Consider the following 23,761-nt stretch of genomic DNA (forward strand, 5'->3'; position numbering starts at 1 on the left):
CAAATGATTTTAAGTAGTTACCAAAGCAATTAATCAATACTTAATATTTATATATCGTAGTCATTATGTATTTATGGGGGTACATATTTTTCACTGCACCCAACTAATAATTTATAACGTAATCAAAATGGCATTTTTGCCTATCGCAATGTTTCCATCGAAACGTTAAAATCATCGAACGCAACGACTATTAACCTTTAAGAAGGAAGGTATGTCCAAAACGAGATGTAACCGCAGAAAAAGTGGAAAAATGCAGCTGTACGGCTGCAATAAAGCGGAAAGAAATAGAATGATTTTAAAGTTCCAGTTGTTGAATACCAAAAGAAAGAAATTTATCGTACTGAAAAATGTCTACGATGGTTGCTTAGGTTACTTTTTTACAACATTCACGATTTTTTTATTGTATTGTTTCTAATCTTTAGAAACAGATAATTCCACATATGACTTATCACCTTGAGAATTACGTCTTTACAAGACATTCAAAGCTATAATTATTAACAATACAAATTTTAGTTAACCCTTCAAAACAAAATTATCGAAAAAAACAAAATGAATGCATGAGTACACACCAAGAAATTTAAAGACAAATATATCAAGTCTGCAAAAGGTAGTTACAATAACAAGTTTTTTATCTTACAACATTTGATAATTGATAAATATGATTTCTATAAGTAACTAGAAGTAATTAATAAAGATAGTCTTTACAATATAAAATAAAACTACAGTTTTTAATAATAATCTCTATTTACAATTGCATACTTTCTAATTTATTTACAGCCTCTGCACTATTTTTTTGTGTTTTAGCATCATCAATGCTATTTGGCGTTGGCAATTTTGACTTAACAATTTTTTCAGTCTCCTTAACTTCTGGAGCCGTAGTCCTGACGGTATTTTGAAGACTCGCTAAAGCTTTATCAATCTCTAACACTTTTTCTTTTGTCTTAACATTAATCTAAAAACAATAATGGAAATGAGATGTTAATTGCTTATTTTAAGATACTAACATTTTTCAAGTTTGCTTTAACTTCTTTTGCTTTAGCTTTCATTTTTAAACTTTTTGCACCTGCCACTTTGAAGACATTCTTCTTCTTGTTGTTCTTGCCCATTTTCTATAATACCAAATAGATATAATGAGTAAATGTCCTTATAGTGAAAACTTACCCATGTCAATTTGACAGTTCATTTTCCTTTTACTGGTACAATTTCCAACCAAAATATCTTTATCTAAATGTAATTTAACCCTCATCATCTCTTTCATCGAACTTACTGTACGAACTTTGAATATTTCTTTAATTTTGGTGTTAATATCAACACCATATACTTGTAGATTATCCAGAATTAATTTTCTGGCAATTTCTTCCGCATTATCTCCTTTTGCAAAACAATATACAAAAGCAGTAACATATTCAAAACTCTCAGGTATAACAAAGTTTTTAAAAAGTCCTATATATGCATCCAAAAACTCCACTGCCATAGCAGGTAAATTCATTGTGATAAATACATTCTCATTTGAAAATTTTAATAAATTATCTTTTAAAACAGTCAATATAAACTCCCGTCCATCTATATTATAACATGTTAAGTTATTATCTGGCACTTTATTAATCTTTTTGTTATGTGCCAACCATTTAAAAGATTCTGGATTCAAGTCATTTGCGAATACTTTACAACCTTTTTTTGCTGCAGGCAAGGAAAATGGCCCCACTCCCGCGAATATATCAAACAGGACATTATTCGATTTTAATCCTTGAACAATTCTTTCATGTTCAGTAGCCAGTCTGGAATTCCAATAAACTGTAGAAAAATCAAATTCAAATCTACAGTTATTTTCCTTTACCATTGTTAACATTTTATTCTCTCCTTTTAAAACTTCCATTTGAAAATTACGATATGTATTGTCTATTATATTAGTCTTGTTAACTACTGACTTACAACCAGCAACTTTATCATATAACACTTCACCTAAAAATGTTAAAAATATATATTGCATATAAACAATAAAATTACCATATTACCTATAATATCTTTGTAAGGTAGTAAGTGTTCACGTATATTAACATGAACAATATGACCAACCTTTGTAAAACTCGATAATCCTTCCTTATGATGTGGCAAAATTGCCCTTAAAATTTTTTCCGATGAATAATGGTCATATTTTAAAATAAAATCCTTTAAAATTAAACTGCTTTCATTAACCTCAAAATTACCTAAATCAGTCCTTATATCTTCAGAAATATCAGACCATGATTTTATGCATTCAGGATTTAAATAAACATAGACATTATCTGAATCTGTTGAGTCAATTGGTTTAAATTTTTCGAGCTTCAAAAGATACTGTTTTAGTAATGGTAAAACTGCAGATATCTTGCAATTCTTTATGTTTACAACTGGCACTGTTATTACCTTTTCAAAGGCTTGTCTGTCCAGTTTCTGCATTAAATATACTCTATCTGGTGGTTTTAATATAGTATCCATAGCTCCTATGTTTATAATATTATTTAAATGGTTGGAAATTGCACACCGAAATAATTTATAACAATTTAAAAACATAAATAAATCTACCTACTTTTTTCGTCCTACAAACGTGTTTTAATGAGGTTAAGTATAAAATATTCTTCTTATATCCAATAATGTAAGAAGGTAAAAATAAAATCATTTGTTGTATGAATTTCACATTTTGGAAAGAGAAAGATAGGGCTGTAAAACACGATAAAAAATATCGATGTATTTTAAAAGAAGTATCGATATTTTTATTCCTTATTATTTTTTTATTACTTTATTTTTTACAGAAATTTTTTTAATAACGAAAAATATCCCAATATTGGCTCAAATATATAATTTTTTGGAAAAAAGTATCGATATCTTTTCGGCGTTCCTATTCCATATTTTGAATTAAAAGGCATTTCTCAGTATTATTTAAGAATAACTATAATAAATATATATCAATAAGTTTCTTATTATTTTAAAATAATATCTAGGAATACTTTAGTTAAGCAATTTATTTATATATTTGTGTTAATATGCCTGACTAAAACTGGATGTTGAAGTCTGGGTTACAAATTAAATAATGGGTTAAAAAATAATTTCTTTTAATAATCTTTTGATATCAATTTATTAATTCAAATAGTCTTCAATTTCTATTAACCAATAATTAACAAGGCTGCATTGCTACCTACAAGGATTCAAAATAAAAAATGGTTTTAAATAAACAAAAAAAAAATTTAAACCAATCTCTCATAATAATATATTTTAATAGAATTAATCATAAAATGACAATAGTGTGTGTTAGCTATTTAGTATTTCACTTTAACTTCTTAGAACTAGTCATAAGTACCTAGCACTTCATGTTAAATATATATTTTTTACTTAAACTATATAATATATATACATACAATAATAATAATAGATCTATATACAACTTATATAAACAATTTGAACTTAAAAGAAAATTATAATACACATAAAAAAGGTAAAAAAATACACAAATAAAAAGAAATAAATAGGTAAAAAATAACTAGGGCTTAAAGTTTCAACATTACTAGTACAGTATATATGTTTATTTAGTTACTATGATGCATAGTCATCACGTGTTTGTGATTTTCAAATTAAGCAATTGTTTTACAGTAAGTTGTTCCGTTTCTATACCCGGTATAAAAATAATTCCGAATAATTCCTTTTAACAACTTATTAGACAAATATTCAGTCTTTATATCTAATATGGCATTTTATGTGTTTATAGAGACCTATAATAGCATGTGTTTTGATAAACATCTCAACATTTCAAATGGAAATTATGTAATGGACACACGAAATTTCCAAGGAATACACGATGAGCTAATGAAATTTGCTATAAAAACATCAAGTTGCCAGTTTGTACCATTAAGAGATAATATTATCATTTTTTATGTTGAATTATTCCTGTTACAATGTGCATCTGAATGTTTGGTCATGGATATACATACTTTAATATGTACATTATTTTCCTGGACTGGAATTCCTATATAGCCACAAAGAAAAAATATACTTCAATAAACTCATATTAATTTCTTTAATATTTACAGATAACGTGAGGCACTTTTATTTTTAAATATAGGTAAACCATTAGAACATTTATGTATGTACACATATTACAAATACCTTGACTAGTAAATAAATCTCAAATTGCTCGATGAAAAAAAAGAGTGACATCTTGTTAGAAAATGATGTAGAGTTTCACCAGACCGAAATAAATTTAAGCTTTAAATCAAAAATACTAATACCACACTAACTTTGTACTCCTCGAATTTAATGATTAAAATAAAATTGAGACCATAAAAATATTTAATGAACATGAATGATCAAAAAACTTATAATACAAAGAAATTATACTATTTATACCATAACAAAAAAGAAATAAATACATATACAGAATATTTACAAAAAAGGGTTCCCCTAATTCATTGTTTCCTATTATATATTGTTTCAAAATCTATTCGTCTAGCCAAGTTATTTGTTTATTCTTGTGAATGTCTAGGCAGATATCCTTGTTCAGTAAACTCTATAATAACGTTTAATTATAAAAGGAATAATCTTCAGTCATCTTAGAAATGTTCTAACATGTATATTATTGCGGCCTATATTCGTACGAATTAACAGTCGCAAATATAAAATATCACAAGATTTTTCTCTGAAATGTAGCGAGCCAAATAACCAAATAGCATCATTCGATCAATCTAAGTAAGTTATTTGATACTGCATAAATAAAAATTATTCTTCTTGTTAAAGTTGCTGAACATAACTACCCACGAAAGCGTGAACCGTTACTCAAAATTCTTCACAAACTATATCTATATTATATACAAAAATTCAAATAATATACAGGAAATCTATGTACTGAGGACTGATTGTATTAGGACTTGATCGGTGTCAAGTAATCGATTTCCTATATATACATATGTTGATTAAGTAACTCACTAAAATCTAAATAACCATATCTTGAAATCAAACAAATCTCTATCTAAATTCACATTTCTAAAACGACCAAATTGTTTATCTCCTATACACTTCTCACGAATATGGGATACTAAGGCTTGAATTTCACGAGAGGGATGTTCTTAGTCGACAGGCATTTGTCGCACACCCATTCGGCGTACACTTCGGCCGTCAGCAGCTGAAATGCGTGCTCCGTCAATCCGGTACAACCGCGGTGAAACCAAAAGTTACATCCGCTCTCGCAAAGAATCGCTTGATCATTATCATGTACCTGAAAACAAATGAATAACAATGTAAATTGCTTCTAGATCGAGATCAAACTACAATTATCAACAATAGAAGAATTGATTAAAAATCCATCACAATGCAGTATATAACCTGAAATAACGTACTGCGGCAAAAGGAACATATTTGTTTCTAACACATAGATGACCTTAGTTTTATTGCATTCATCCCTTTTTCAGTTAGTACAGTTAAAATGTCATCGTATTCTACTTATAAGTTTATAAGTTATTGTGCTAAGAGTGGCATTACTTTTGTTATTTTCAAAACAACGGGTCAAAAACAATTTCGTGTTTTAATATTACACTGCTTCTTGATAGGAAATAAGACGTTCAAGCAAAGCAATGACTTGAAAAGTATTATAAGGATTCCGCTCCATCAGAAAAATTAAGATATAAATCAAAAAGTAAATCGTCTTTTATTAAATTTATGGACAATCAGTTCCTCTCTTGTCGCCACTTTAGATCCATTACCGAAAATGTTCTCTCGGTGAAAGTTGAAGTGGCGGGAACAGAGTAAATAAGAATTTTTTAAAATAATTCATAAGTTATCAGATATATTTTTTAGTATATTACCATTTTCAACAGTATTATTCTCTAAAAAATTGTGTAATTCCTTTCCATTATTAATAGCCTTTTTTTAGATGCTTGCGAAAAAAGATAAAGTATAACAGGTTAATTGAAAAGTCCCCCGACCTGATACATAGCTGCTAGAATTAAATCCATGTATTTTTCAGTTAGCCCTAACCCTCAAAGGCTGCGTGTATAAATTTGACAGCTGTCGGATCATTAGTTTGTGAATTATAGCATTCTGAGTGAAGCAACTTTTGTTATTGTAAATAAATGGATGAAAAGGAATTTCGCGTGTTGATAAAATATTGCTTTTGAAGGGAAAACATACAGTTGAAGACGGTGAACGCAGTGGACGCCAAAAGAGGTTGTTACCGACAAAAACATTTAAAAAATCCACAAAATGATTTTGAATAACCGTAAATTAAAATTCAATGAAATAGCAGATACTCCAAAGATATCAACTGAACGTGTACATCATATCACTCACGAATATTTGGGTATGAGAAAGCTCTGTGCAAAGCGGGTGCCGCGCGAGTTCATTTTTGACCAAAAACAACACCGCCGCCGCCCACGAGTAGTTAATGATTCGAAGCAGTGTTTGAAGATGATCAAGCGTAATAAACCCGAGTTTTTGTCTCGATATGTGACAATGGATGAAACATGGCTCCATCATTTCACTCCGAAGTCCAATCGACAGTCATCCGAGTGGACTGCACACGATGAACCCGCTCCAAAGCGTGGAAAAACGCAACAGTCGGTTGGCAAGGTTATAGCGTCTGTATTTTAGAATGCGCACGGAATAATTTCCATTGACTACCTTGAAAAAGTAAGGACCATCAACAGCGACTACTACATAGCGTTATTGGACCATTTGAAGGACGAAATCGCCGAAAAACAGCCGCATTTGAAGAAAAAGAAAGTGCTGCTTCACCAAGACAATGCACCGTGTCACAAGTTAGTGAAAACGATGGCATAAATCCATGAATTGGCCTTAGAATTGCTTCCTCATCCTCCGTACTCTCCAGATTTGGCCCCCAGCGACTATTTCCTGTCGTCAGATCTCAAACGAATGCTCGCTGGGAAGACATTTTCGTCGAATAAAGAGGTGATCGCCGAAACCGAGACCTATTTTGAAGCAAAGGACAAATCGTACTACAAAAATGGTATCAAAAAGTTGGAGGGTCGCTATAATCAGTGTATCACCCTTGAAGGGAATTATGTTGAATAATAATAATATTAATAATGTTGAATTGTACACTTATCGAAAATAAAGAAAGACACCTTATTACAGTGTGGTTAGCAACAGCATAAGTAAAATATAAACATAGAAATTACATGTAAAAGTTTAAATTAACAAATAACAATAAACTTACCTCCTTATGACAAATCCCACAAGGATATATAGGTGGTGCATTTGGATTCTGGGCATTAAACACCATTGGCTGGTCTGCGGGATATACTTTTCCCGCGCTTACTGGCATTGGTTTTGAGTACATATTATTCATTGGCGACATCATAAAGTTATTGTTGTTAATTGGAGGACCTATACAAAATCAAATAAACCTCTTACAGAACATACCACTTAACATATTTTTATAATTATTGAATTCTAATATGAACACTATTTTTAATAGGCACGCTGTTACATTATGTTATAGCTACTTGTTCATTAGCTATTAAAATATAATTTGGGATCACACAGATAATATGCTATTAAGAATTATTACCAAAATTGCACCTTAAACATGTCAGTGAGTTATGCTAAACTGTAGAGTCATTATTAAATAGTTACACATCTGAGAATAGCATTTTAATATTTAAATAATATAGCTATTCGAAACGATGTCTGATTAAATGTTCTAGAAATTTTTCTGGTACTAATGTTTAATATATGAGAAACATGGAGCAACTTAATTAATTGTTAACTGCTAGAAACTATTTTTCAAGATTAATAAAACATAATTTTACGTAATAAATAAGCGTTGTTGATCTTAAAATAAATGAATTGGCTTGAAAATCAATGTCTATGATCTCCTGGAAGCGTAAATAACTTTTTATGATGAGTATTAAACATAAAAAATCTGTATCTTTGCTACTTTATATACTTTATAACGTAATATAATGAATTCTTAACACTGAGCATAGAAAAATAGCATGAAACACCAAATATATTGGAAGACGAAGTACTAGAACCATTATTTTATTTAAATCCATGTCAGACCTAACTGAATTTGAAAAATTATTAGAAATTTATCACATAAGTTCAAAAATATTATAGTTAAATCATTAGCAATGATTCTCCAATGAAATGAAATCTCCAAAAGTAAGAATATTATTGAATATTTAGTATCAGTGACTGAAAAGTGAGAAAGGTCTATCACAAATATTAAAACAATAAGTAATAATTTCAAACAAATTTGTATAAATTTATAATACTAATTAAAAAATATTCCATATGAAAACAGTGTGACCAATATCAACATGAAAACGGATATTTATTTGCACGAAAAAAATACTAATATATATCTTAATACCTCCATTCGTAACAAAGCAAAATTGTTTCCAAAATTCAAACACTAACGATATAAAATTCACCTATAAGCACGTCAACTGTAAACTGAAATGTGGATATCGAAAAATATACTGACAAACACATTTATGTTTTTATAAGTACCTCAGTCGCCATTTATAGTATTTGTTGCGAGAGGTAATTATTACATCTAAATTGCTTGTTGTGCAGAACAAATATTTGATTTACAATTATTCTCGCACCTCAGAAAATGTAATATTTAAAGAAAGAATCATAGCTGTTCTTGAAAAGGTGTACACTACTGTAATTATTGTGTTATCTATATCGTTTTATCTACTCGAATTAAGTCCATGTATGAAGAACATCAATAAAAAGATTTACACTATTACTTACTTTTGCAAATAAATTATTTTATTTTTATTATAGCGAATGATAACATTAATACCGATATTAGTTGTACAAATATATCAAGAAATTTACTTAATTAGAATTAATAAAAAAATACGGAGGTGTAAATTCACAAAAAAATACCACAGTATTGTATGACAATAACAAGAACATAAAAATGTAAAACAAGAGAAATAATACTAATAAAATAATATCATTACATATTATTAACTCTGCTTTTCTATAGCTGTTAGTTTTTCCCTTTATGTAACCATAAGACACCAATAAAATATTATTAACTGTTACACTGTCAACATAACTTTTTTCAGGTATTTATACACATTGTCGGGTATTGTACATAATATATATTCACATCTGTATATTTTTCCAGTATACATTTTTTAATGGGTTATTATTAAATATAACAAATTTTTTAGTTGCTTTTCAAAACTAATGCATCCCTCAATAAAGGAAAAAGATGCAAGGAACACATCAAAAGACAAGAATCAGAACCCTCAGGACAAACCACCTTTCAGAAGATGTAAATGAAAATATATCATATTTATATGGCACAGTGAAATAAATGATTTAAAGATCCATATTTGTCTGGAATATGAAAATGAATAAAACATCTCTAGAGTAACTTTGAAATTTGATATTACATAGTTCAGAAACATTTTACTACAATAATATGAATATGAATAAGGCTTATTGTCCACTTACCTATAGGGCCATTAGGTCCATTTATTGGTCCCATACCTCCTGGGGGTCCTCCATGTCCTCCCGGGCCATGAGGACCTCCCATTGGTCCAGGGCCATTCATTGGACTATTCATTGGACCATTCATAGGGTTATTCATAGGACTAGTCATGGGGCCATTTATAGGACCGTTAACTGGGCCATTCATTTGACCATTTGGGCCACCACCATTGATAGGTCCATTCATAGGGCCACCCATGGAACCTCCCATTGGACCACAGTTCCCTACTAATGGACCCATAGTGGAAATAGGACTATGCATTGGAGGTCCTATAACAAAATCAACATATACAATGTCAATCAATACATTACAAACAATAAATAGAATTGATCAGAATTGATTGTATGTAATAATTTCTATAGCTAAAATAGACGTAAACTTACCAGTCATTGGATGCATTGGACCACCAGGCCCTGGTCCATTAGGGCTGTTCATCATATGAGGTGGACCATGAGGACCTGGTCCTGGACCCATATGTCCCCCCACCATGCGTGGTCCATTTGACATCATTGGATTCCCCATAGCGTTGGGACTATGCATCATTGGTGATCCCATTGGCCCCATCCCTAAAATCACATCAATCAAAAACATATAAATATACATTAAAATCTCTGAAATATGTTAATGACGTAATAACTTACCTGGCCCCATAGGTGGTCTTCCCATACCCATTGTACATTGCATATTTGAAGGCATACCCATATTTGGGCCACTCATAGGACCCATTTGAGGCCCCCGACTCATACTCATACTATTCACTGTACTAGGACAATCGTCAAATGGATTAGAAGCCACTATTGTATCACCATATCCAGTTAGTGGTGGTGGTAATAAATCTTGAACATTTGGTGGAGTTTGAATTGGAGGAGCTTGATTATTTTTTCTCCTTTTCTTAGGATTGCTAGGTGCACTTGTTATGTCAGGAACCATATTTGAAACATTCATACGAAACGGTGGCATATGAGCCATTTTAGAGTGACAATTAAATATTTCTTATTCAAATTTCCTTTCAACCAAGATCAATGTCCCGTCACTACTTCTTTTGTAATTAAAAACCTTATTTGATTTACTTCTATTTGACCAAAATTTTGTATCTGTTTTATTTAAAATATCTTCAGGATTAACTGCTACTTGCTTTAATATTTCTTCACTGATTTCTGTGTCAACTTTTTTCTTTAGATCTTTTTCAGTATTTGTTTTCTTGGGGTTAACAGGAACTTTATACTTATCTTTGATTTTTAAAAAATGTTTTGAGTCACTAAATAACTTTACGTAAGACTTAGTTTTTTTCCTTTCTGGTTCTATGTCGTCTACAGTAGTTAATTCTTGCTCAAGCCTCTTCTCCAAAATAGCGGATAATTGCTTTGCAACGTAACTTTGAAATTCTGGAGTTACATGAAATATATTAAACTGCTCATATTCATCCTGTGATCTTCTTAACGAGGGTAACACTTCTTGTTCATAGACACTTTTAGTACTTATCACAGGTTTAGCTAGAGATAAATCGCTATATTAGCACCAAATTCTACCTAAAAGTTAGGTAAATCATTTTAAAATAAAGCACTTACTACGTTTATCATTGAACATAGAATCATTAATAAACTGAAAATCTGCGGCTTCTATAAGAAGATCTAAATTTTCTTCATCCGAACTATCTGAGCTCATTTTCTTTTTAAGATAATGACGGAAATAGCCGTTTTAGCCATGATCTACACAGAAACACGGTCAGCCATTTTTAACATAAACATTCTTCTTCTTTAAATTACGGAAGCGCTGTCAAAAAATTGTGAGTGTCTCCAAGGAATTTTTATACAAAATAACAAACAAAACTCATTTTAAGAAAAATATGTACAGTTTTAGAAAATAATATATTTTATAATTTTTTTATTCTAACTACATGAAATATTTTTAATAGATTTTTTTAATCACAGCCACCCGAAGTTCGCTACATACTAGGTGTAAAAGGAAGTGCTACAAAAATCACATGTTTTTGAAATGGATGAATGTCAATCGTGACACCTTCGTCCTGATAAAGTTGAGTTGGTGAAGTCGCGCCGGGCACATAACTGCTGTTACAGTATTTTGTAAAAGATGTTTTCAAGATTTGTCAGGCCCACCTTAATTACAGCGAGAAATTTTTCAACTTCCAAACAGGTACAATTTTTTTTTCTGCAAAATAACTAAAAAAAAATATATTTTTTTTGACTTCTTCAACCCGGGTTATCGCTGATGTAACAAATTTACGTCACTGATTTTACATTCGTTTTACGCTATCTTTATTTTTCAAAGAAATTGGATACACAGGATAGACACGATAGTAATTTAAATTAATTTTTAAGAATGCATATTTGATTGTCCTATAATTGTGTTTGGTTATGTTATTTTTAGATTATTTAGATTATGCAATCGCAATTAAATATAATTTCATACCATTTTTAATTAATTATATGTATATTAAAAATAATTAATCTATTGTAGAATAATTACAAAGTTGCAGTATGTGGTGCCTCAGGTGGTATTGGTCAGCCACTTTCATTGCTCCTTAAAATTAATCCCCTTGTTTCTGAACTATCTCTTTATGATATTGTACATACACCTGGTGTAGCTGCTGATTTATCTCACATTGAGACTGCTGCCAAAGTTAAGGGGTAAAAAATTATTTCATAAGTTTCATAAGCTCATATTGATTTATATTTTATTATAGTTACAATGGACCTGACAATTTGTTAGAGGCCTTAAGAAATGCTGATGTTATTATTATTCCTGCTGGAGTCCCAAGGAAGCCTGGTAATTATATATAGCTAGTAACAATTAAACTAGAATACATAAGTTAATATAAAATATTGCTAAACATTTTATTTAATATACATTCATATAAATATACATCGAAATCATATTGCTGATATTAGTTGCATCATATTCCAAGTATAAATATATTAAAACTGTAAATATTATTTTTCCGATAAATATTGGCTAATAATTGTTTTTATCATTACATAGTAACTTATTTATTATTAATAGGTATGACCAGAGATGACCTCTTTAACACAAATGCTGGAATTGTACGTGACTTGGCAAAAGCAGCAGCTGAAGTTGCACCAAATGCTTTAATTGGTATCATTACCAACCCAGTAAACTCTGCAGTGCCAATTGCCTGTGAAATTCTTAAAAAAGTAAAATTTTATATTATATCTTTAAATTTTATATATTTTTTATTTTTTGTATATAGGCTGGTAAACTTGATCCCAAACGTGTCTTTGGTATTTCCACTTTGGACATTGTTAGAGCCAATACTTTTATTGCTGACGCTAAGGGATTGAATCCAAAAGATGTCAGTGTTCCTGTAATTGGTGGTCATTCTGGTGTGACTATTATTCCTTTAATTTCAAGGTACAATTCATAACAAATCATTCTAATGTAGTTTTGGAAACTAATTGTTGATTTTTCTCAGGGCTACACCATCTGTTAGTTTCCCAGAGGACCAACTGAAAGCCTTAACTACTAGAATCCAAGAAGCTGGTACAGAGGTTTGTATAGATTTCTTAAATAAATGGAAATTGATTTTTAATCAATGACGCCTTTAGGTGGTAAAAGCAAAGGCAGGTGCTGGTTCGGCTACTTTATCAATGGCCTTTGCTGGAGCTCGTTTCGCCAATTCTCTTCTTAGGGGACTTAAAGGGGAATCCAATGTTATTGAACCTGCTTATGTCATTTCGGACGTCACGGAAGCTGAGTATTTCTCAACGCCTTTGCTTTTGGGCAAAAACGGTAATGCATTTACAAAACCACCCTAACTTGATAATAGCACCCATATCTTTTTTAGGTATTGAAAAGAATTTGGGATTGGGAAAACTCAGTGATTATGAACAAGAATTATTAAAGGCTGCTCTTCCAGAACTAAAAAAGAACATCAAAGCTGGTGTTGATTTTGCCAACAAGTAAATACCCATTACATCAACTTTTTATATCAAATCCCCAACAAACTACTAGTCTAGCTCATCTAGGTCATCGAAGAGTAAAAACCTTAAAGGTTGCATTCACTTTACATGTTTAATTTTTTAGGGATTTAGGTGAAAAAGAAAATGTTTCTGCATTTTAACATTGTATTCAGCGCTGAATGAAACACAAAAGTATTCTTTACTAATTGTTTATTAATTAATGTGTGAACTCATTAACTAATAAATAAAACATATGTTGTTAAATATAGATGTTTAATTACCTAACTAATAATGCAATCAACAGGTGTTAGTAACCTTTCAACTTTTTAGTGTTAGTAAGCATCTACAATAGTTACGTTATTATTAAAATATTTATTCATTTGTTGAATATATTAATACTTACTGATTTTTCTGCAAAATATAATTCCGTTATTATACCAGATAGTTTTTTCTCAATGGTGCCCAAATAAATTTTAACGTTAAATAAATTAATTTCTGGATTTTCGCCTACAAACGATAGCATATAATAAATATAGATTTTAATATTTTGCTTTTTTTTACTTAATAATTTTAATATTGGTCCTCGATCACAATCAATTAATTTGAACACGTCTTCTATACCATGTAATACTTTGTCAAGGTTTTCTTGTGTTTTTTGGGCTTCAATTTTATCTTTTATTGCCTAAAACCAATATAGTCATAAACTTTTTATGTTCGCTACTTTTACTCATTTTTTCTAATACTTCAATAACAAGAAAAATACTATACTTGTTGTGTGGCATTTTCCAAATCTTCTTGCAGAGTAATAATAGTAATTTGTCGTTGTTTAGCTTTTTCTTTGCTAATTTCGATTTGTTCATCTGAAAATACAATAATAATTTTGTTATATTTGTACCTATACTATAATTTTACCTATTTTTACATGAATATCATCCACGGCATTATTTAATATTTCTAGTTCATGTCCTAGTTCATTTACGTAATTGAAAAGAGCAAAATTCTCTTCTTCCTGTTTCAAAAATTGAGATGCTATTCTCTCAACATCCTCTTCATTACAAAATTCCTGAAAAAAAAAGGAAAATTGATCTCGCGCAATTAAAGAGTTGGTGGAATTTGTTACCTGAATTTTTTTCAAGGTGTCTTCATATATTTGCAGTTGATTTTCAAGATCCTGAATTTGCGATTCTTGTTTCAACCGTTCTTTTTCTTCCAAATCCTTCAGAACGCGCTTTTGTCCTTTGACACACAAAAACTCTCTTAAAGTCATATAGTGGTCAAGTCGCCTTTGAATTTCCCTCATTTCTTCCGTATGCACGACGAAATCGGCTTCGGTCCTTTTCTTAAGCGCGATTAACTTGGAACACCACTCTTCTCTTTGATCGAAGGCTATAATGGCTTGCTCGATTAAATCTACCATAAATTTCTTCCCGGAATTAACATCGTTTAAAAGTTTTTCCCATATTTCATTAAAATGATTTCTTTAAAAAATGTATTGCTAATATAAAAGGTAAAGGTGAATGCGCGGGTACGCGTTAATATATATTGCTTACCTTTCTTTTAATAAATGATCAATTTCTTCACGTAGTTCCTTATTTGTTGCTAAAATAGCACAAAACTTTTTTACCATATTATCCAGTCGATTTTGAAGAATTTGAACGGTTTTTTGACCTGTTATTAGTCTATTTTGAAAATAATTGTCAGTAATTGAGCTTTTCGGGCGTAGATTTTTTATGTCAGTTTCTAGCTACAATTAAAATAGATATTAAGTTTTAATTCGCGTATATTAGAAAACTTATATTTCTATCTACAAACGAAAATACAAGCCGTAAATATTATAGTTAATACTAACGTAATATCTGAAAGGATAATTTTTTATAACCTTTTTAATTTGGACGTCCATTTCCAGAATGTCATCCTTTTGATGTTTTACTTTATCGCAGTATGTGTTGTAAACTTCTAATAGTTTGTATATATCTTTGCAATTTTTTTCGTCTTTCCTTTTTTGGTTTTTACTAGTGGCAACCTTGATATCTTCATATAACTTAGCTCGCTCGCTTCGTAATCGCTGTATGATTTTTCTCTGTTTTTCCAACTTCGAACCCGTCTCATCTGAGAATGCCATGCGATCATCTTCCATAATTCGCAGCTATCGAAAATAATTCAAATCAAATTGCGTCATAATTACAAGTTTATCTTACCTGTCGCTGCAGTCTAGATAGTTCCTCCTCGGCCATGGCCATCATCTCACGTTCTGTCGTCGAATTCGTCGCGGTTCTTATTCCTTGTATCATGATTAAACCTCACAAAATTTGCCAATTAAAAAAATTCAATTTCCCTTTTGTGGCCCTAATAAATGTTTTGTCGATAACGCTATTGTAGTAGAACAGGCGGAATGTTTTCACATGCGCCATACTACAATAGAAACCCTTCTATGATCCTGAGGAATATTTCCTGGGAATTCAATTTATTCTAAATAAATAAATTTTAAACAAGAGTTTAAAAATAATAAGACAGTGAAATGAATTAATTGATTTTAATTAAACAATAAATACAATGTATTTTAAATTACATTACACTACAGTATATTACATGAAAACTAATATATATTTTTAAAGTTAAATTACTTCAATAGAAACATACTTGAATATCATGTATCGAGAACAATTGGCTATGCTCACTAAAATAGTGTATTTATCAAAGGAAATAGGATTAATTTTCAATTTAATGAAGATTACTTATGGTAAGATTTTAAAAAATATATTTATTTTCATATTTATAGTATCCAGTCATACAACTTTTACGCTCCGTAGAAGAACATGCCCCCAAGTCAATTGAAAAGTCCCCGTCCTGACACATAGATGGTGCCACTCTAATTAACCCTATATATTTTTTAGTTAGCCCTAACCCTCAAAAGATTCCTGTATAAATTTGACAGCTGTCGGATCATTAGTTTGTGAATTATAGCATTTTGAGTCAAGCAACTTTTGTTATTGTGACAAAAATGGTTTAAAAGGAATTTCGAGTGTTGGTAAAATATTGTTTTTTGAAGGGAAAATAATACAGTTGAAGCAAAAACTTGGCTGACACTGTCCTAGGAAAATCGGCCATTAAGGATTGGTATGCTAAGTTTAGACGTGGTGAAATGAGCACCGAAGACGGTGGGCGCTTAAAAGAGAAAACAGACGAAAACATTAAAAAATCTACAAAATGATTTTGAATGACCGTAAATTGAAACTGAATGAAATAGCAGACACTTTAAAGATATAAACTGAACATGTACGTCATATCATTCACGAATATTTGGGTATGAAAAAGTTCTGTGCAAAGTGGGTGCCGCGCGAGCTCACTTTTGACCAAAAACAACGACGGGTTGATGATTCGGAGCAGTGTTTCAAGATGATCGAGCCTAATAAACCCGAGTTTAGCCTCGATGTGTGACAATGAAGGAAACATGGCTGCATCATTTCACCCCGAAGTCTAATCGACAGTCATTTGAGTGGAGTACACACGGTGAACCTGCTCCAAAGCGTGGGAAGACGCAACAGTCGGCTGGCAAGTTTATGGCGTCTGTATTTTGCGATGCGCATGGAATAATTTTCATTGACTACCTTGAAAAAGGAAAGGCCATCGACAGCGACTATTACATAGCGTTATTGGACCGTTTAAAGGACGAAATCGTCGAAAAACGGCCGCATTTGAAGAAAGAGAAAGTGCTGCTTCACCAAGACAATGCACCGTGTCACAAGTCAGTGAAAACGATGGCAAAAATCCATGAATTGGGTTTCGAATTGCTTCCTCATCCACCGTATTCTCCAGATCTGCCCCTCAGCGACTATTTCTTGTTCTCAGATTCTTGATCTCAAAAGAATGCTCGCTGGGAAGAAATGTTCGTCGAATGTAAAGGTGATCGCCGAAACTGGGACCTATTTTGAAGCAAAGGGCAGATCGTACTACAAAAATGATATCGAGAAGTTGGAGGGTCACTATAATCAGTGTGTCACCCTTGAAGGGAATTATGTTGAATAAAAAAAATAATAATTTTGCCAAAAAACGTGTTTTACTATGGTGGGCCGGGGACTTTTCAATTGACCTCTTATTTGTGATAACAGTAGTAGGCCATACAATTAACAACAAATGGGAGCCGTAAAAGTAAAGAAATAAATAAACCGTTTAATTCGAATTGTCTTGTTGTGTGGGACATAAATCAATTATTTGTTAATTGTTTTTATTATTGACCTCCTAGTTTTTACTCCTAATATTTATAGTTGCTTTACATAGATGTGACGTCGAAGATAAATTCGGCACGAAAAAGGTGCCGCTGATATTTTTTTGATGTAATACATTTTATAAAATAATTTAGTTCAATTTATTTTTAGTTTATATATCCCATCTCATTTAATTAAAAATTAATTATAAAATAATTATTAACAATATTAAATATGTTTTATATTGGAAATATTTAGAAACTGAAAATATTGGAAAACCTTGGAAACTTCTGTCTTAATCTAGTATTATTATTTTATTTTTATGAGTTGTAATTTGGTCTTATAATTTAAAAATAATTTTTTTCACATGAGTAATATAATATAGGGATGGGAGTCAATTTTTATTAGTTGATACAAAACTTCTTTAATTTACGTATAGTTCTTAACTAACTTCCCCTACTCGCAGAACGAAGCACTACGCACGCGCCCAGGTAAGTTAGTTCGTTACCATGGTAGTGGGCTGGCGGTTTTTCAAACAAGTGAATAGCGTTCCATTCTGTTTTAGTTAGGTGTAGTTTGTTTGGACGGATATAGATAGTTGTGTGCGGTCCGTGCTTCTAGTTTCTTTCGCATTATTTATCGAATGAGTGAGGTTAGATGAAAATTTAAAACTCTTAGAAAATTAATTTTTTTTGTGTGAACCCTTCCATGACCGACAGTCGTTTGTGTCCAACTGTTAGTGTGTTTTAAGGATTTTTAAATTTTCAGTTGAAAAGGTAGGTTTACGAAATGTTTGTATTGTCTTAGGTCGACGGCTATTTCATAACCGAAACAAATGCGTTGTCTTTAGAGGCTAAATAATCTTTAAAAAAACTGGTTTGTTAATAGTTATTGTAAATTTCATGTTCTCGTTTAATGATATTATAAATATTTTATAGCTCAATTGATTTATATGGTTAGCATGCATATATATCTATATATAGTTTTAACTGGTGTTTTTAATATGCTAAATTCAAAGAATCATAATATTTTATTAACAGTGAATATTTCCTGAATTTCATTTCCTTTTTATAGTACTGTTGATAGTTGATTAGGGTAGTTTTATTAATTAGTTCCGTCATAATTATTTCTTGTGGCTGTTAATCTAAAATAATTTTGACATAATTCTTTGATGCTAAGTCCCCTCAGATCTACATTTTTATATTTACGTTGTTTTAAGTTTGCTAGTGTTTTTTCGCACTTTAATTAACTAATGACACAATTTATATACGAAGATATTGATTAGCAAAACAGTAAAATATGTCGAAAGGACCGTAATTTAATAGTTTCGTTAGGCCCCTACTGTAAAAGTCAGGCCTATCATTTGATCACCTGTTGCATTAGTCGGGACAGGCTACCTGGAGGGTAAAAATGAATAATACCTAAAAATTCCACAACAAAGGTTCTTGTTCACTTTGCACGTCATTAAGTTTTCCTATGCTGGCAAAAATATTCCAAAAATTTTATTGTAAGTGAAGTATTAAAATTATTATGTTTGTTTAGTTGGGATAATTTTTTTGGTTAGTGTTAATATTAGTTTATCATCTACATTTAAGTTTCAGTAAATAATATGTCCAGCATACCTGATTTTGTTAATTATTTTCTTTCTTATATACCAGTATCAAATATTTGTTTAGTATTTTTGTTAACACATGTATTCTGGCTATCTAGAATATTTTTATGATGCAATATTTTCTTTTCTTTGTCATTTAATAAATAATTTTGAAATAAATTTTGTTATTGACGGTTTTTATGTAATTTATTTCTGTCATTCAATTATTTAAGGGAATATAGAATGTACCTGCAGTTTTTATCATTTAAATGTCCAAAGTTAAATGCACTAACGTCGATAGGTTCAGAATACCATTTTTGGGTTGTATCGTAGATAGACATCCATGCAAGCTATTTGATAAAACAATGTCTTATATATTTATATTTAGGCGATATCTAGGAATCTTTATATTGTATTTGAATACATAGTTTAATATGGTAAACAACCATCATTAAATTAAATTAAAAGATGAACATTTTATTTATTTAAATTATAAATAGTTTTATATTCATAATAGTTTGTAGGTTAGGGTTGTGTTTTATTATATTTACATTGAACTCTTTTCCACACCACCTATGAGGGATAGTTCTGGGAACGTTTTTAATGTGGTGGTATCCCTTGGAGGCCTAGTCCATCTAATTAACTTTATTTCACTTTAATTAGACAGCATATTTACCTTTTATGTTTAGTACTTGTTTCCTTCGTTGCAGTGTTTACTTGTCAAGTCATTTTCATATCACTGTATTTCTTCTTAGTTCCTTCTGTTACTATAGGTGAACATCTTTTTTGATAAAACTGGATTTAACCACTGCATTATCCTTAACACATTGTCCATATCTGCAAAAAGTTAATATTCCTTTTTCTTAATTATATAGTTGCCTTTAATTGATTGGACCCCGGTTTTCACTTCCCCTCCCACATATGAAGAGTTTCATTCAGCCACTGCCACTTTCTGAGTTGTTGTTCAAGTCAATAACTAAGTTCAATTTATATAACATGATTCCACCATTTACGAGGGTCTCTATTTATATTTCGGGAATAGAATTTTTTTCAAAGTACTCGCCACGATGATCGATATACTTTTGCATACGCTTAAACCAATTTTCAATGGATTTATTCCATTCCGAATGAGGTATCTTGAAAACATTATTTTTGAACGCTTTATTAGCTTCTTCGGGCGATGAAAATCGTTGACCACGCTGTTGTTTATTCTTCACGGATGGGAACAAAAAGAAGTCATTGGGTGCCAAATCAGGACTGTACGGCGGACGACCCATCAATTCGATGTTTTGAGTGCTCAAATAGACTCTTATTTGAGCCGATGTGTGAGAGCTCGCATTGTCATGATGAATAACAATCCGGTCTGTATCTCTTTTTAACTAGAGTAAAATGAGTAGGAAAATATTGTCTGATTCTAAAACGAATTTAAAAATTGCGGCAGGCAATACATTAAACATCTTGATGACGTGAGTTCACTGTTATTTTGATTAGACAAGATTAGAAGTTGTTGGACTGTATAACCGGATAGTATAGCATATATTGGGATTTAAATTAAGAATTGCAGCAATATTTTTTTTTAAGTAATATTATAACAAATTGAGCATTTTTATATCGACATACTCTATAGTTTTGTATTACAATTTTGTTAAATGTTTCTATGTCAAGTTTTAACGGATTATTTTTAAAAGTTAATCTCACTAAGAAAAAGTTGGTTTGCATACTGTATACATTGCATACTGCTATGCAAATGACAAGTAATTATTAACAGTCAAACCTCTATATTCTAATCGTGATTTGATTGACTTTATGGTACATGGCATGCTAATCAGAAGGTTTGTATTTGAAAATCGCTTTTAACTTTTCTTGATATTTTAACCTAATTTTTGCAATTAAGAGGGAGGAAGACATTTAAAAATGAAACTATGAATCGACAATAAATTGTTTAATACAATATTTAAGATATAAAACAAGTTTTTGTTTAATCCAAATGGTGTAACATAAATAACAACAGTAGGCGTATACGTTTTAGCCAACTATGATATAAAATCAGCGAAAATAACCTCACTGTTGGTAATTAAAGTATAAGTATAAACGCGATAGTATAAATTAAAATAATTTAACTTTATTTTCATGCGATATTATTATCATTAAATCTGGAGCGTGTTTTCGCGGCGAAATGCTGATCTCTATATTTATCGTGCGAGACCAAAAACCAAACATCCAGCCAGCGTTTAATTGATGCAAACGGAATTAGCTACAAACCATAGCCACCTTTCAATCAAAGTGCGGAAAAGGTCTCGTTCGTTTTAAGTTTGCGCGCCGCTCCGTTTTCGTTCCTTTTGGTCTACTATTTGTCGTCGTAGACGCGAAACAGACGCTATTTCGGGGTCATTGATGGATGGCCGTGATAAATTGTTTTCAATTTGTTATTGAACAACTGAATTACGTAACAGGTCAATTGAAAAGTCCCCGTTCTACCATAGTAAAACACATTTTTTTTTGGTAAAATTAGTTTTTTTATTCAACATAATTCGCTTCAAGCGTGATACACTGATTATAGCGACCCTCTAGCTTTTCGATACCATTTTTGTAGTACGATTTGTCCTTTGCTTCAAAATAGGCTTTAGTTTCGGCAATCACCTCTTCATTCGACGAATATTTCTTCCCAGCGAGCATTCTTTTGAGATTTGAGAACAAGAAATAGTCGCTGCGGGCCAGATCTGAAGAATACGGTGGATGAAGAAGGAATTCGAAGCCCAATTCATGGATTTTTGCCATCGTTTTCACTGACTTGTGACACGGTTCATCGTCTTGGTGAAGCGGTACTTTCTTTTTCTTCAAATACGGTCGTTTTTCGGCCATTTTGTCCTTTAAACGGCCCAATAACGCTATGTAGTAGTCGCCGTCGAGGGTCCTTCCTTTTCAAGGTAGTCAATGAAAATTATGCCATGCGCATCGCAAAATACAGACGCCATAAACTTGCCAGCCGACTGTTGCGTCTTCCGACGCTTTGGAGCGGGTTCGTGTGCAGTCCACTCGGATGACTGTCGATTGGACTTTGGAGTGAAATGATCGAGCCATGTTTCATCCATTGGCACATATCGTCGCAAAAACACGGGTTTATTACGCTTGATCATCTTCAATTCACTTTTGTAATTCTATTAGCACCAACTCTGTGTCAGTCCGGGGACGTTTTAAGTGTTCCATTATGTACATTCACATGTTATTGATGTATTTCCTTTGCCTTTGCTTTTTTCACACCCCAATGTACCCTAAATATTCCTTGTATATCTAGAATATTCTCTTGTAATTTTATATTTTTCATTTAGTATTAGTATTTATAGTAGTATTCATATACTTGTATGTATGCACTGTAGTCCATATTCCAAGTATGTACAATAGTGCCTGCAACAGTATCAGTGCTCATTCCATATTCTTATTAAACGTACATGTTTACACTTCATATTTTTTAATAACCATCAAGGAATTATGACACTAATAATAATTTATATACATTTAATATACTCTACGAAAGAGTGTTAGATAACTGGTTACATTTTACATTCTCTGCCATGATGTGAGAGTAAAGCAAAATAGTGTTATGTTATTTTTTATGATTTTCGTAAAATATTCACAAAAATATATTTAAAATAATTCGAAAATTATTTAAATACATAACCAACACATTATCAAATAATAAGCACAACGGGACGGGTCAATAACTGACACGCCGTTTTTTTTTATGGTTATGTTTAGTTATGGAAAGTCAAAGTAGATCAAGAAAGCACTTCCAGTAGAGTATGCTAGTTCACAGCAATTTTAGTCGGCCCTTGGTGGCCTTACAACCTGAACTGCGATGCTTGTATCGGAAATCTATAGACTAGGGATGTTTTCAAAGCTTGAATGTTTCGTAATTGTGATAGTATATGGCTAGTGGTAGTTCAGCACCTTCAATCTATTTGTTGTCATCTTAAAGCTTCAAGTGTGATTTTTTTTCCGAACTTCACCAAACTACACCAAGGAATGCTTGGAGTAACTTCTGATGATTTCCACCACAACGTCAACCTGTCTTCTCTTCTTGGTAGTTAATTTTATTTCAGTTAATTGAATTAATTGAAAATAGAACAAACAGCCTTATGATCTTAGCGGAATTCTTCTGACTGCGCCAGTTATGATATGTGAAGAGTTAAAAATAACAAAAACTTTTATTTTACTATAAGTACTAACTTTATAAAAAAATTACCTGAAAAATGTAAGTGATAAATAAAGAAATAACTATTGTTGAACGGTGATCACAAAACTATACTTTTCGTAATACATAACCGCCTATAGTGCTCATTTTTATCTGATGGTCAATGTGTTGGTTCACTAGTAGAGATATGTTGCAAGTTTGCTATCTTTTTCACTTTGTCTGACATATCCATATTTATTTTATAACCTGTTTATGTAGCAGTAAATTATTATGTACTGATATTCGATTGTATGTAATCGAGATTTCTTTAATATGAACCACTTAAACAAATAT

The 23,761-nt window shown here is 31.2% G+C and overlaps 6 protein-coding genes across 8 annotated transcripts in view; 2 read left to right on the plus strand and 4 right to left on the minus strand.

Annotated features, from left to right (window-relative positions):
• Positions 1-725: 725 nt before the first annotated feature.
• On the minus strand, positions 726-2,662 carry LOC143194272 (tRNA (guanine(37)-N(1))-methyltransferase). Of its 2 annotated transcripts, XM_076400941.1 has the most exons (5): positions 2,567-2,662; positions 2,016-2,480; positions 1,162-1,962; positions 1,005-1,109; positions 726-952 (listed from the first exon to the last, which is right to left on the minus strand). In XM_076400941.1, the coding sequence occupies exons 2-4, from the start codon at positions 2,473-2,475 to the stop codon at positions 1,036-1,038; spliced, it is 1,335 nt and encodes a 444-aa protein (XP_076257056.1). In that variant the 5' UTR covers positions 2,476-2,480; positions 2,567-2,662; the 3' UTR covers positions 726-952; positions 1,005-1,035. The 2 variants fall into 2 exon arrangements, with proteins under 2 accessions (XP_076257056.1, XP_076257055.1); XM_076400940.1 differs by lacking the exon at positions 2,567-2,662 and having other exon boundaries at positions 2,016-2,560.
• Positions 2,663-3,220: 558 nt separating this feature from the next.
• pygo (pygopus family PHD finger) lies at positions 3,221-10,995 on the minus strand. The gene is made up of 5 exons (XM_076400960.1): positions 10,144-10,995; positions 9,886-10,068; positions 9,466-9,771; positions 7,199-7,368; positions 3,221-5,242 (listed from the first exon to the last, which is right to left on the minus strand). The coding sequence occupies exons 1-5, from the start codon at positions 10,469-10,471 to the stop codon at positions 5,063-5,065; spliced, it is 1,167 nt and encodes a 388-aa protein (XP_076257075.1). The 5' UTR covers positions 10,472-10,995; the 3' UTR covers positions 3,221-5,062.
• On the minus strand, positions 10,144-11,259 carry LOC143194285 (uncharacterized). Its single transcript, XM_076400962.1, has 2 exons — positions 11,071-11,259; positions 10,144-10,995 (listed from the first exon to the last, which is right to left on the minus strand). The coding sequence occupies exons 1-2, from the start codon at positions 11,165-11,167 to the stop codon at positions 10,496-10,498; spliced, it is 597 nt and encodes a 198-aa protein (XP_076257077.1). The 5' UTR covers positions 11,168-11,259; the 3' UTR covers positions 10,144-10,495.
• A 226-nt stretch (positions 11,260-11,485) lies between these two features.
• Mdh2 (Malate dehydrogenase 2) lies at positions 11,486-13,704 on the plus strand. The gene is made up of 8 exons (XM_076400961.1): positions 11,486-11,656; positions 11,981-12,150; positions 12,207-12,289; positions 12,524-12,675; positions 12,732-12,892; positions 12,954-13,029; positions 13,087-13,270; positions 13,326-13,704. Exons 1-8 carry the CDS (start codon positions 11,594-11,596, stop codon positions 13,442-13,444), a joined length of 1,008 nt encoding a protein of 335 aa, XP_076257076.1. The 5' UTR covers positions 11,486-11,593; the 3' UTR covers positions 13,445-13,704.
• Positions 13,705-13,747: 43 nt separating this feature from the next.
• Ccdc114 (Coiled-coil domain containing protein 114) lies at positions 13,748-15,780 on the minus strand. The gene is made up of 9 exons (XM_076399951.1): positions 15,639-15,780; positions 15,320-15,586; positions 14,991-15,184; positions 14,561-14,918; positions 14,353-14,503; positions 14,209-14,300; positions 14,002-14,122; positions 13,844-13,947; positions 13,748-13,783 (listed from the first exon to the last, which is right to left on the minus strand). Exons 1-9 carry the CDS (start codon positions 15,729-15,731, stop codon positions 13,748-13,750), a joined length of 1,416 nt encoding a protein of 471 aa, XP_076256066.1. The 5' UTR covers positions 15,732-15,780.
• A 2,411-nt stretch (positions 15,781-18,191) lies between these two features.
• Positions 18,192-23,761, plus strand: part of LOC143194279 (bicaudal D-related protein homolog) — a 160,785-nt gene continuing 155,215 nt past the window's right edge. The window contains exon 1 of one of the 2 annotated variants that reach the window (XM_076400953.1): positions 18,192-18,421. The gene's annotated coding sequence lies outside the window, so the exon portion shown is untranslated. The remainder of the gene's footprint in view (positions 18,422-23,761) is intronic. The other variant, XM_076400954.1, reaches the window with a different exon arrangement.

Source organism: Rhynchophorus ferrugineus, unplaced genomic scaffold (genome assembly GCF_030347505.1).
Source record: "Rhynchophorus ferrugineus isolate W39M unplaced genomic scaffold, kcgeb_rfMv2 rfM3, whole genome shotgun sequence".
NCBI lineage: Eukaryota > Metazoa > Arthropoda > Insecta > Coleoptera > Curculionidae > Rhynchophorus > Rhynchophorus ferrugineus.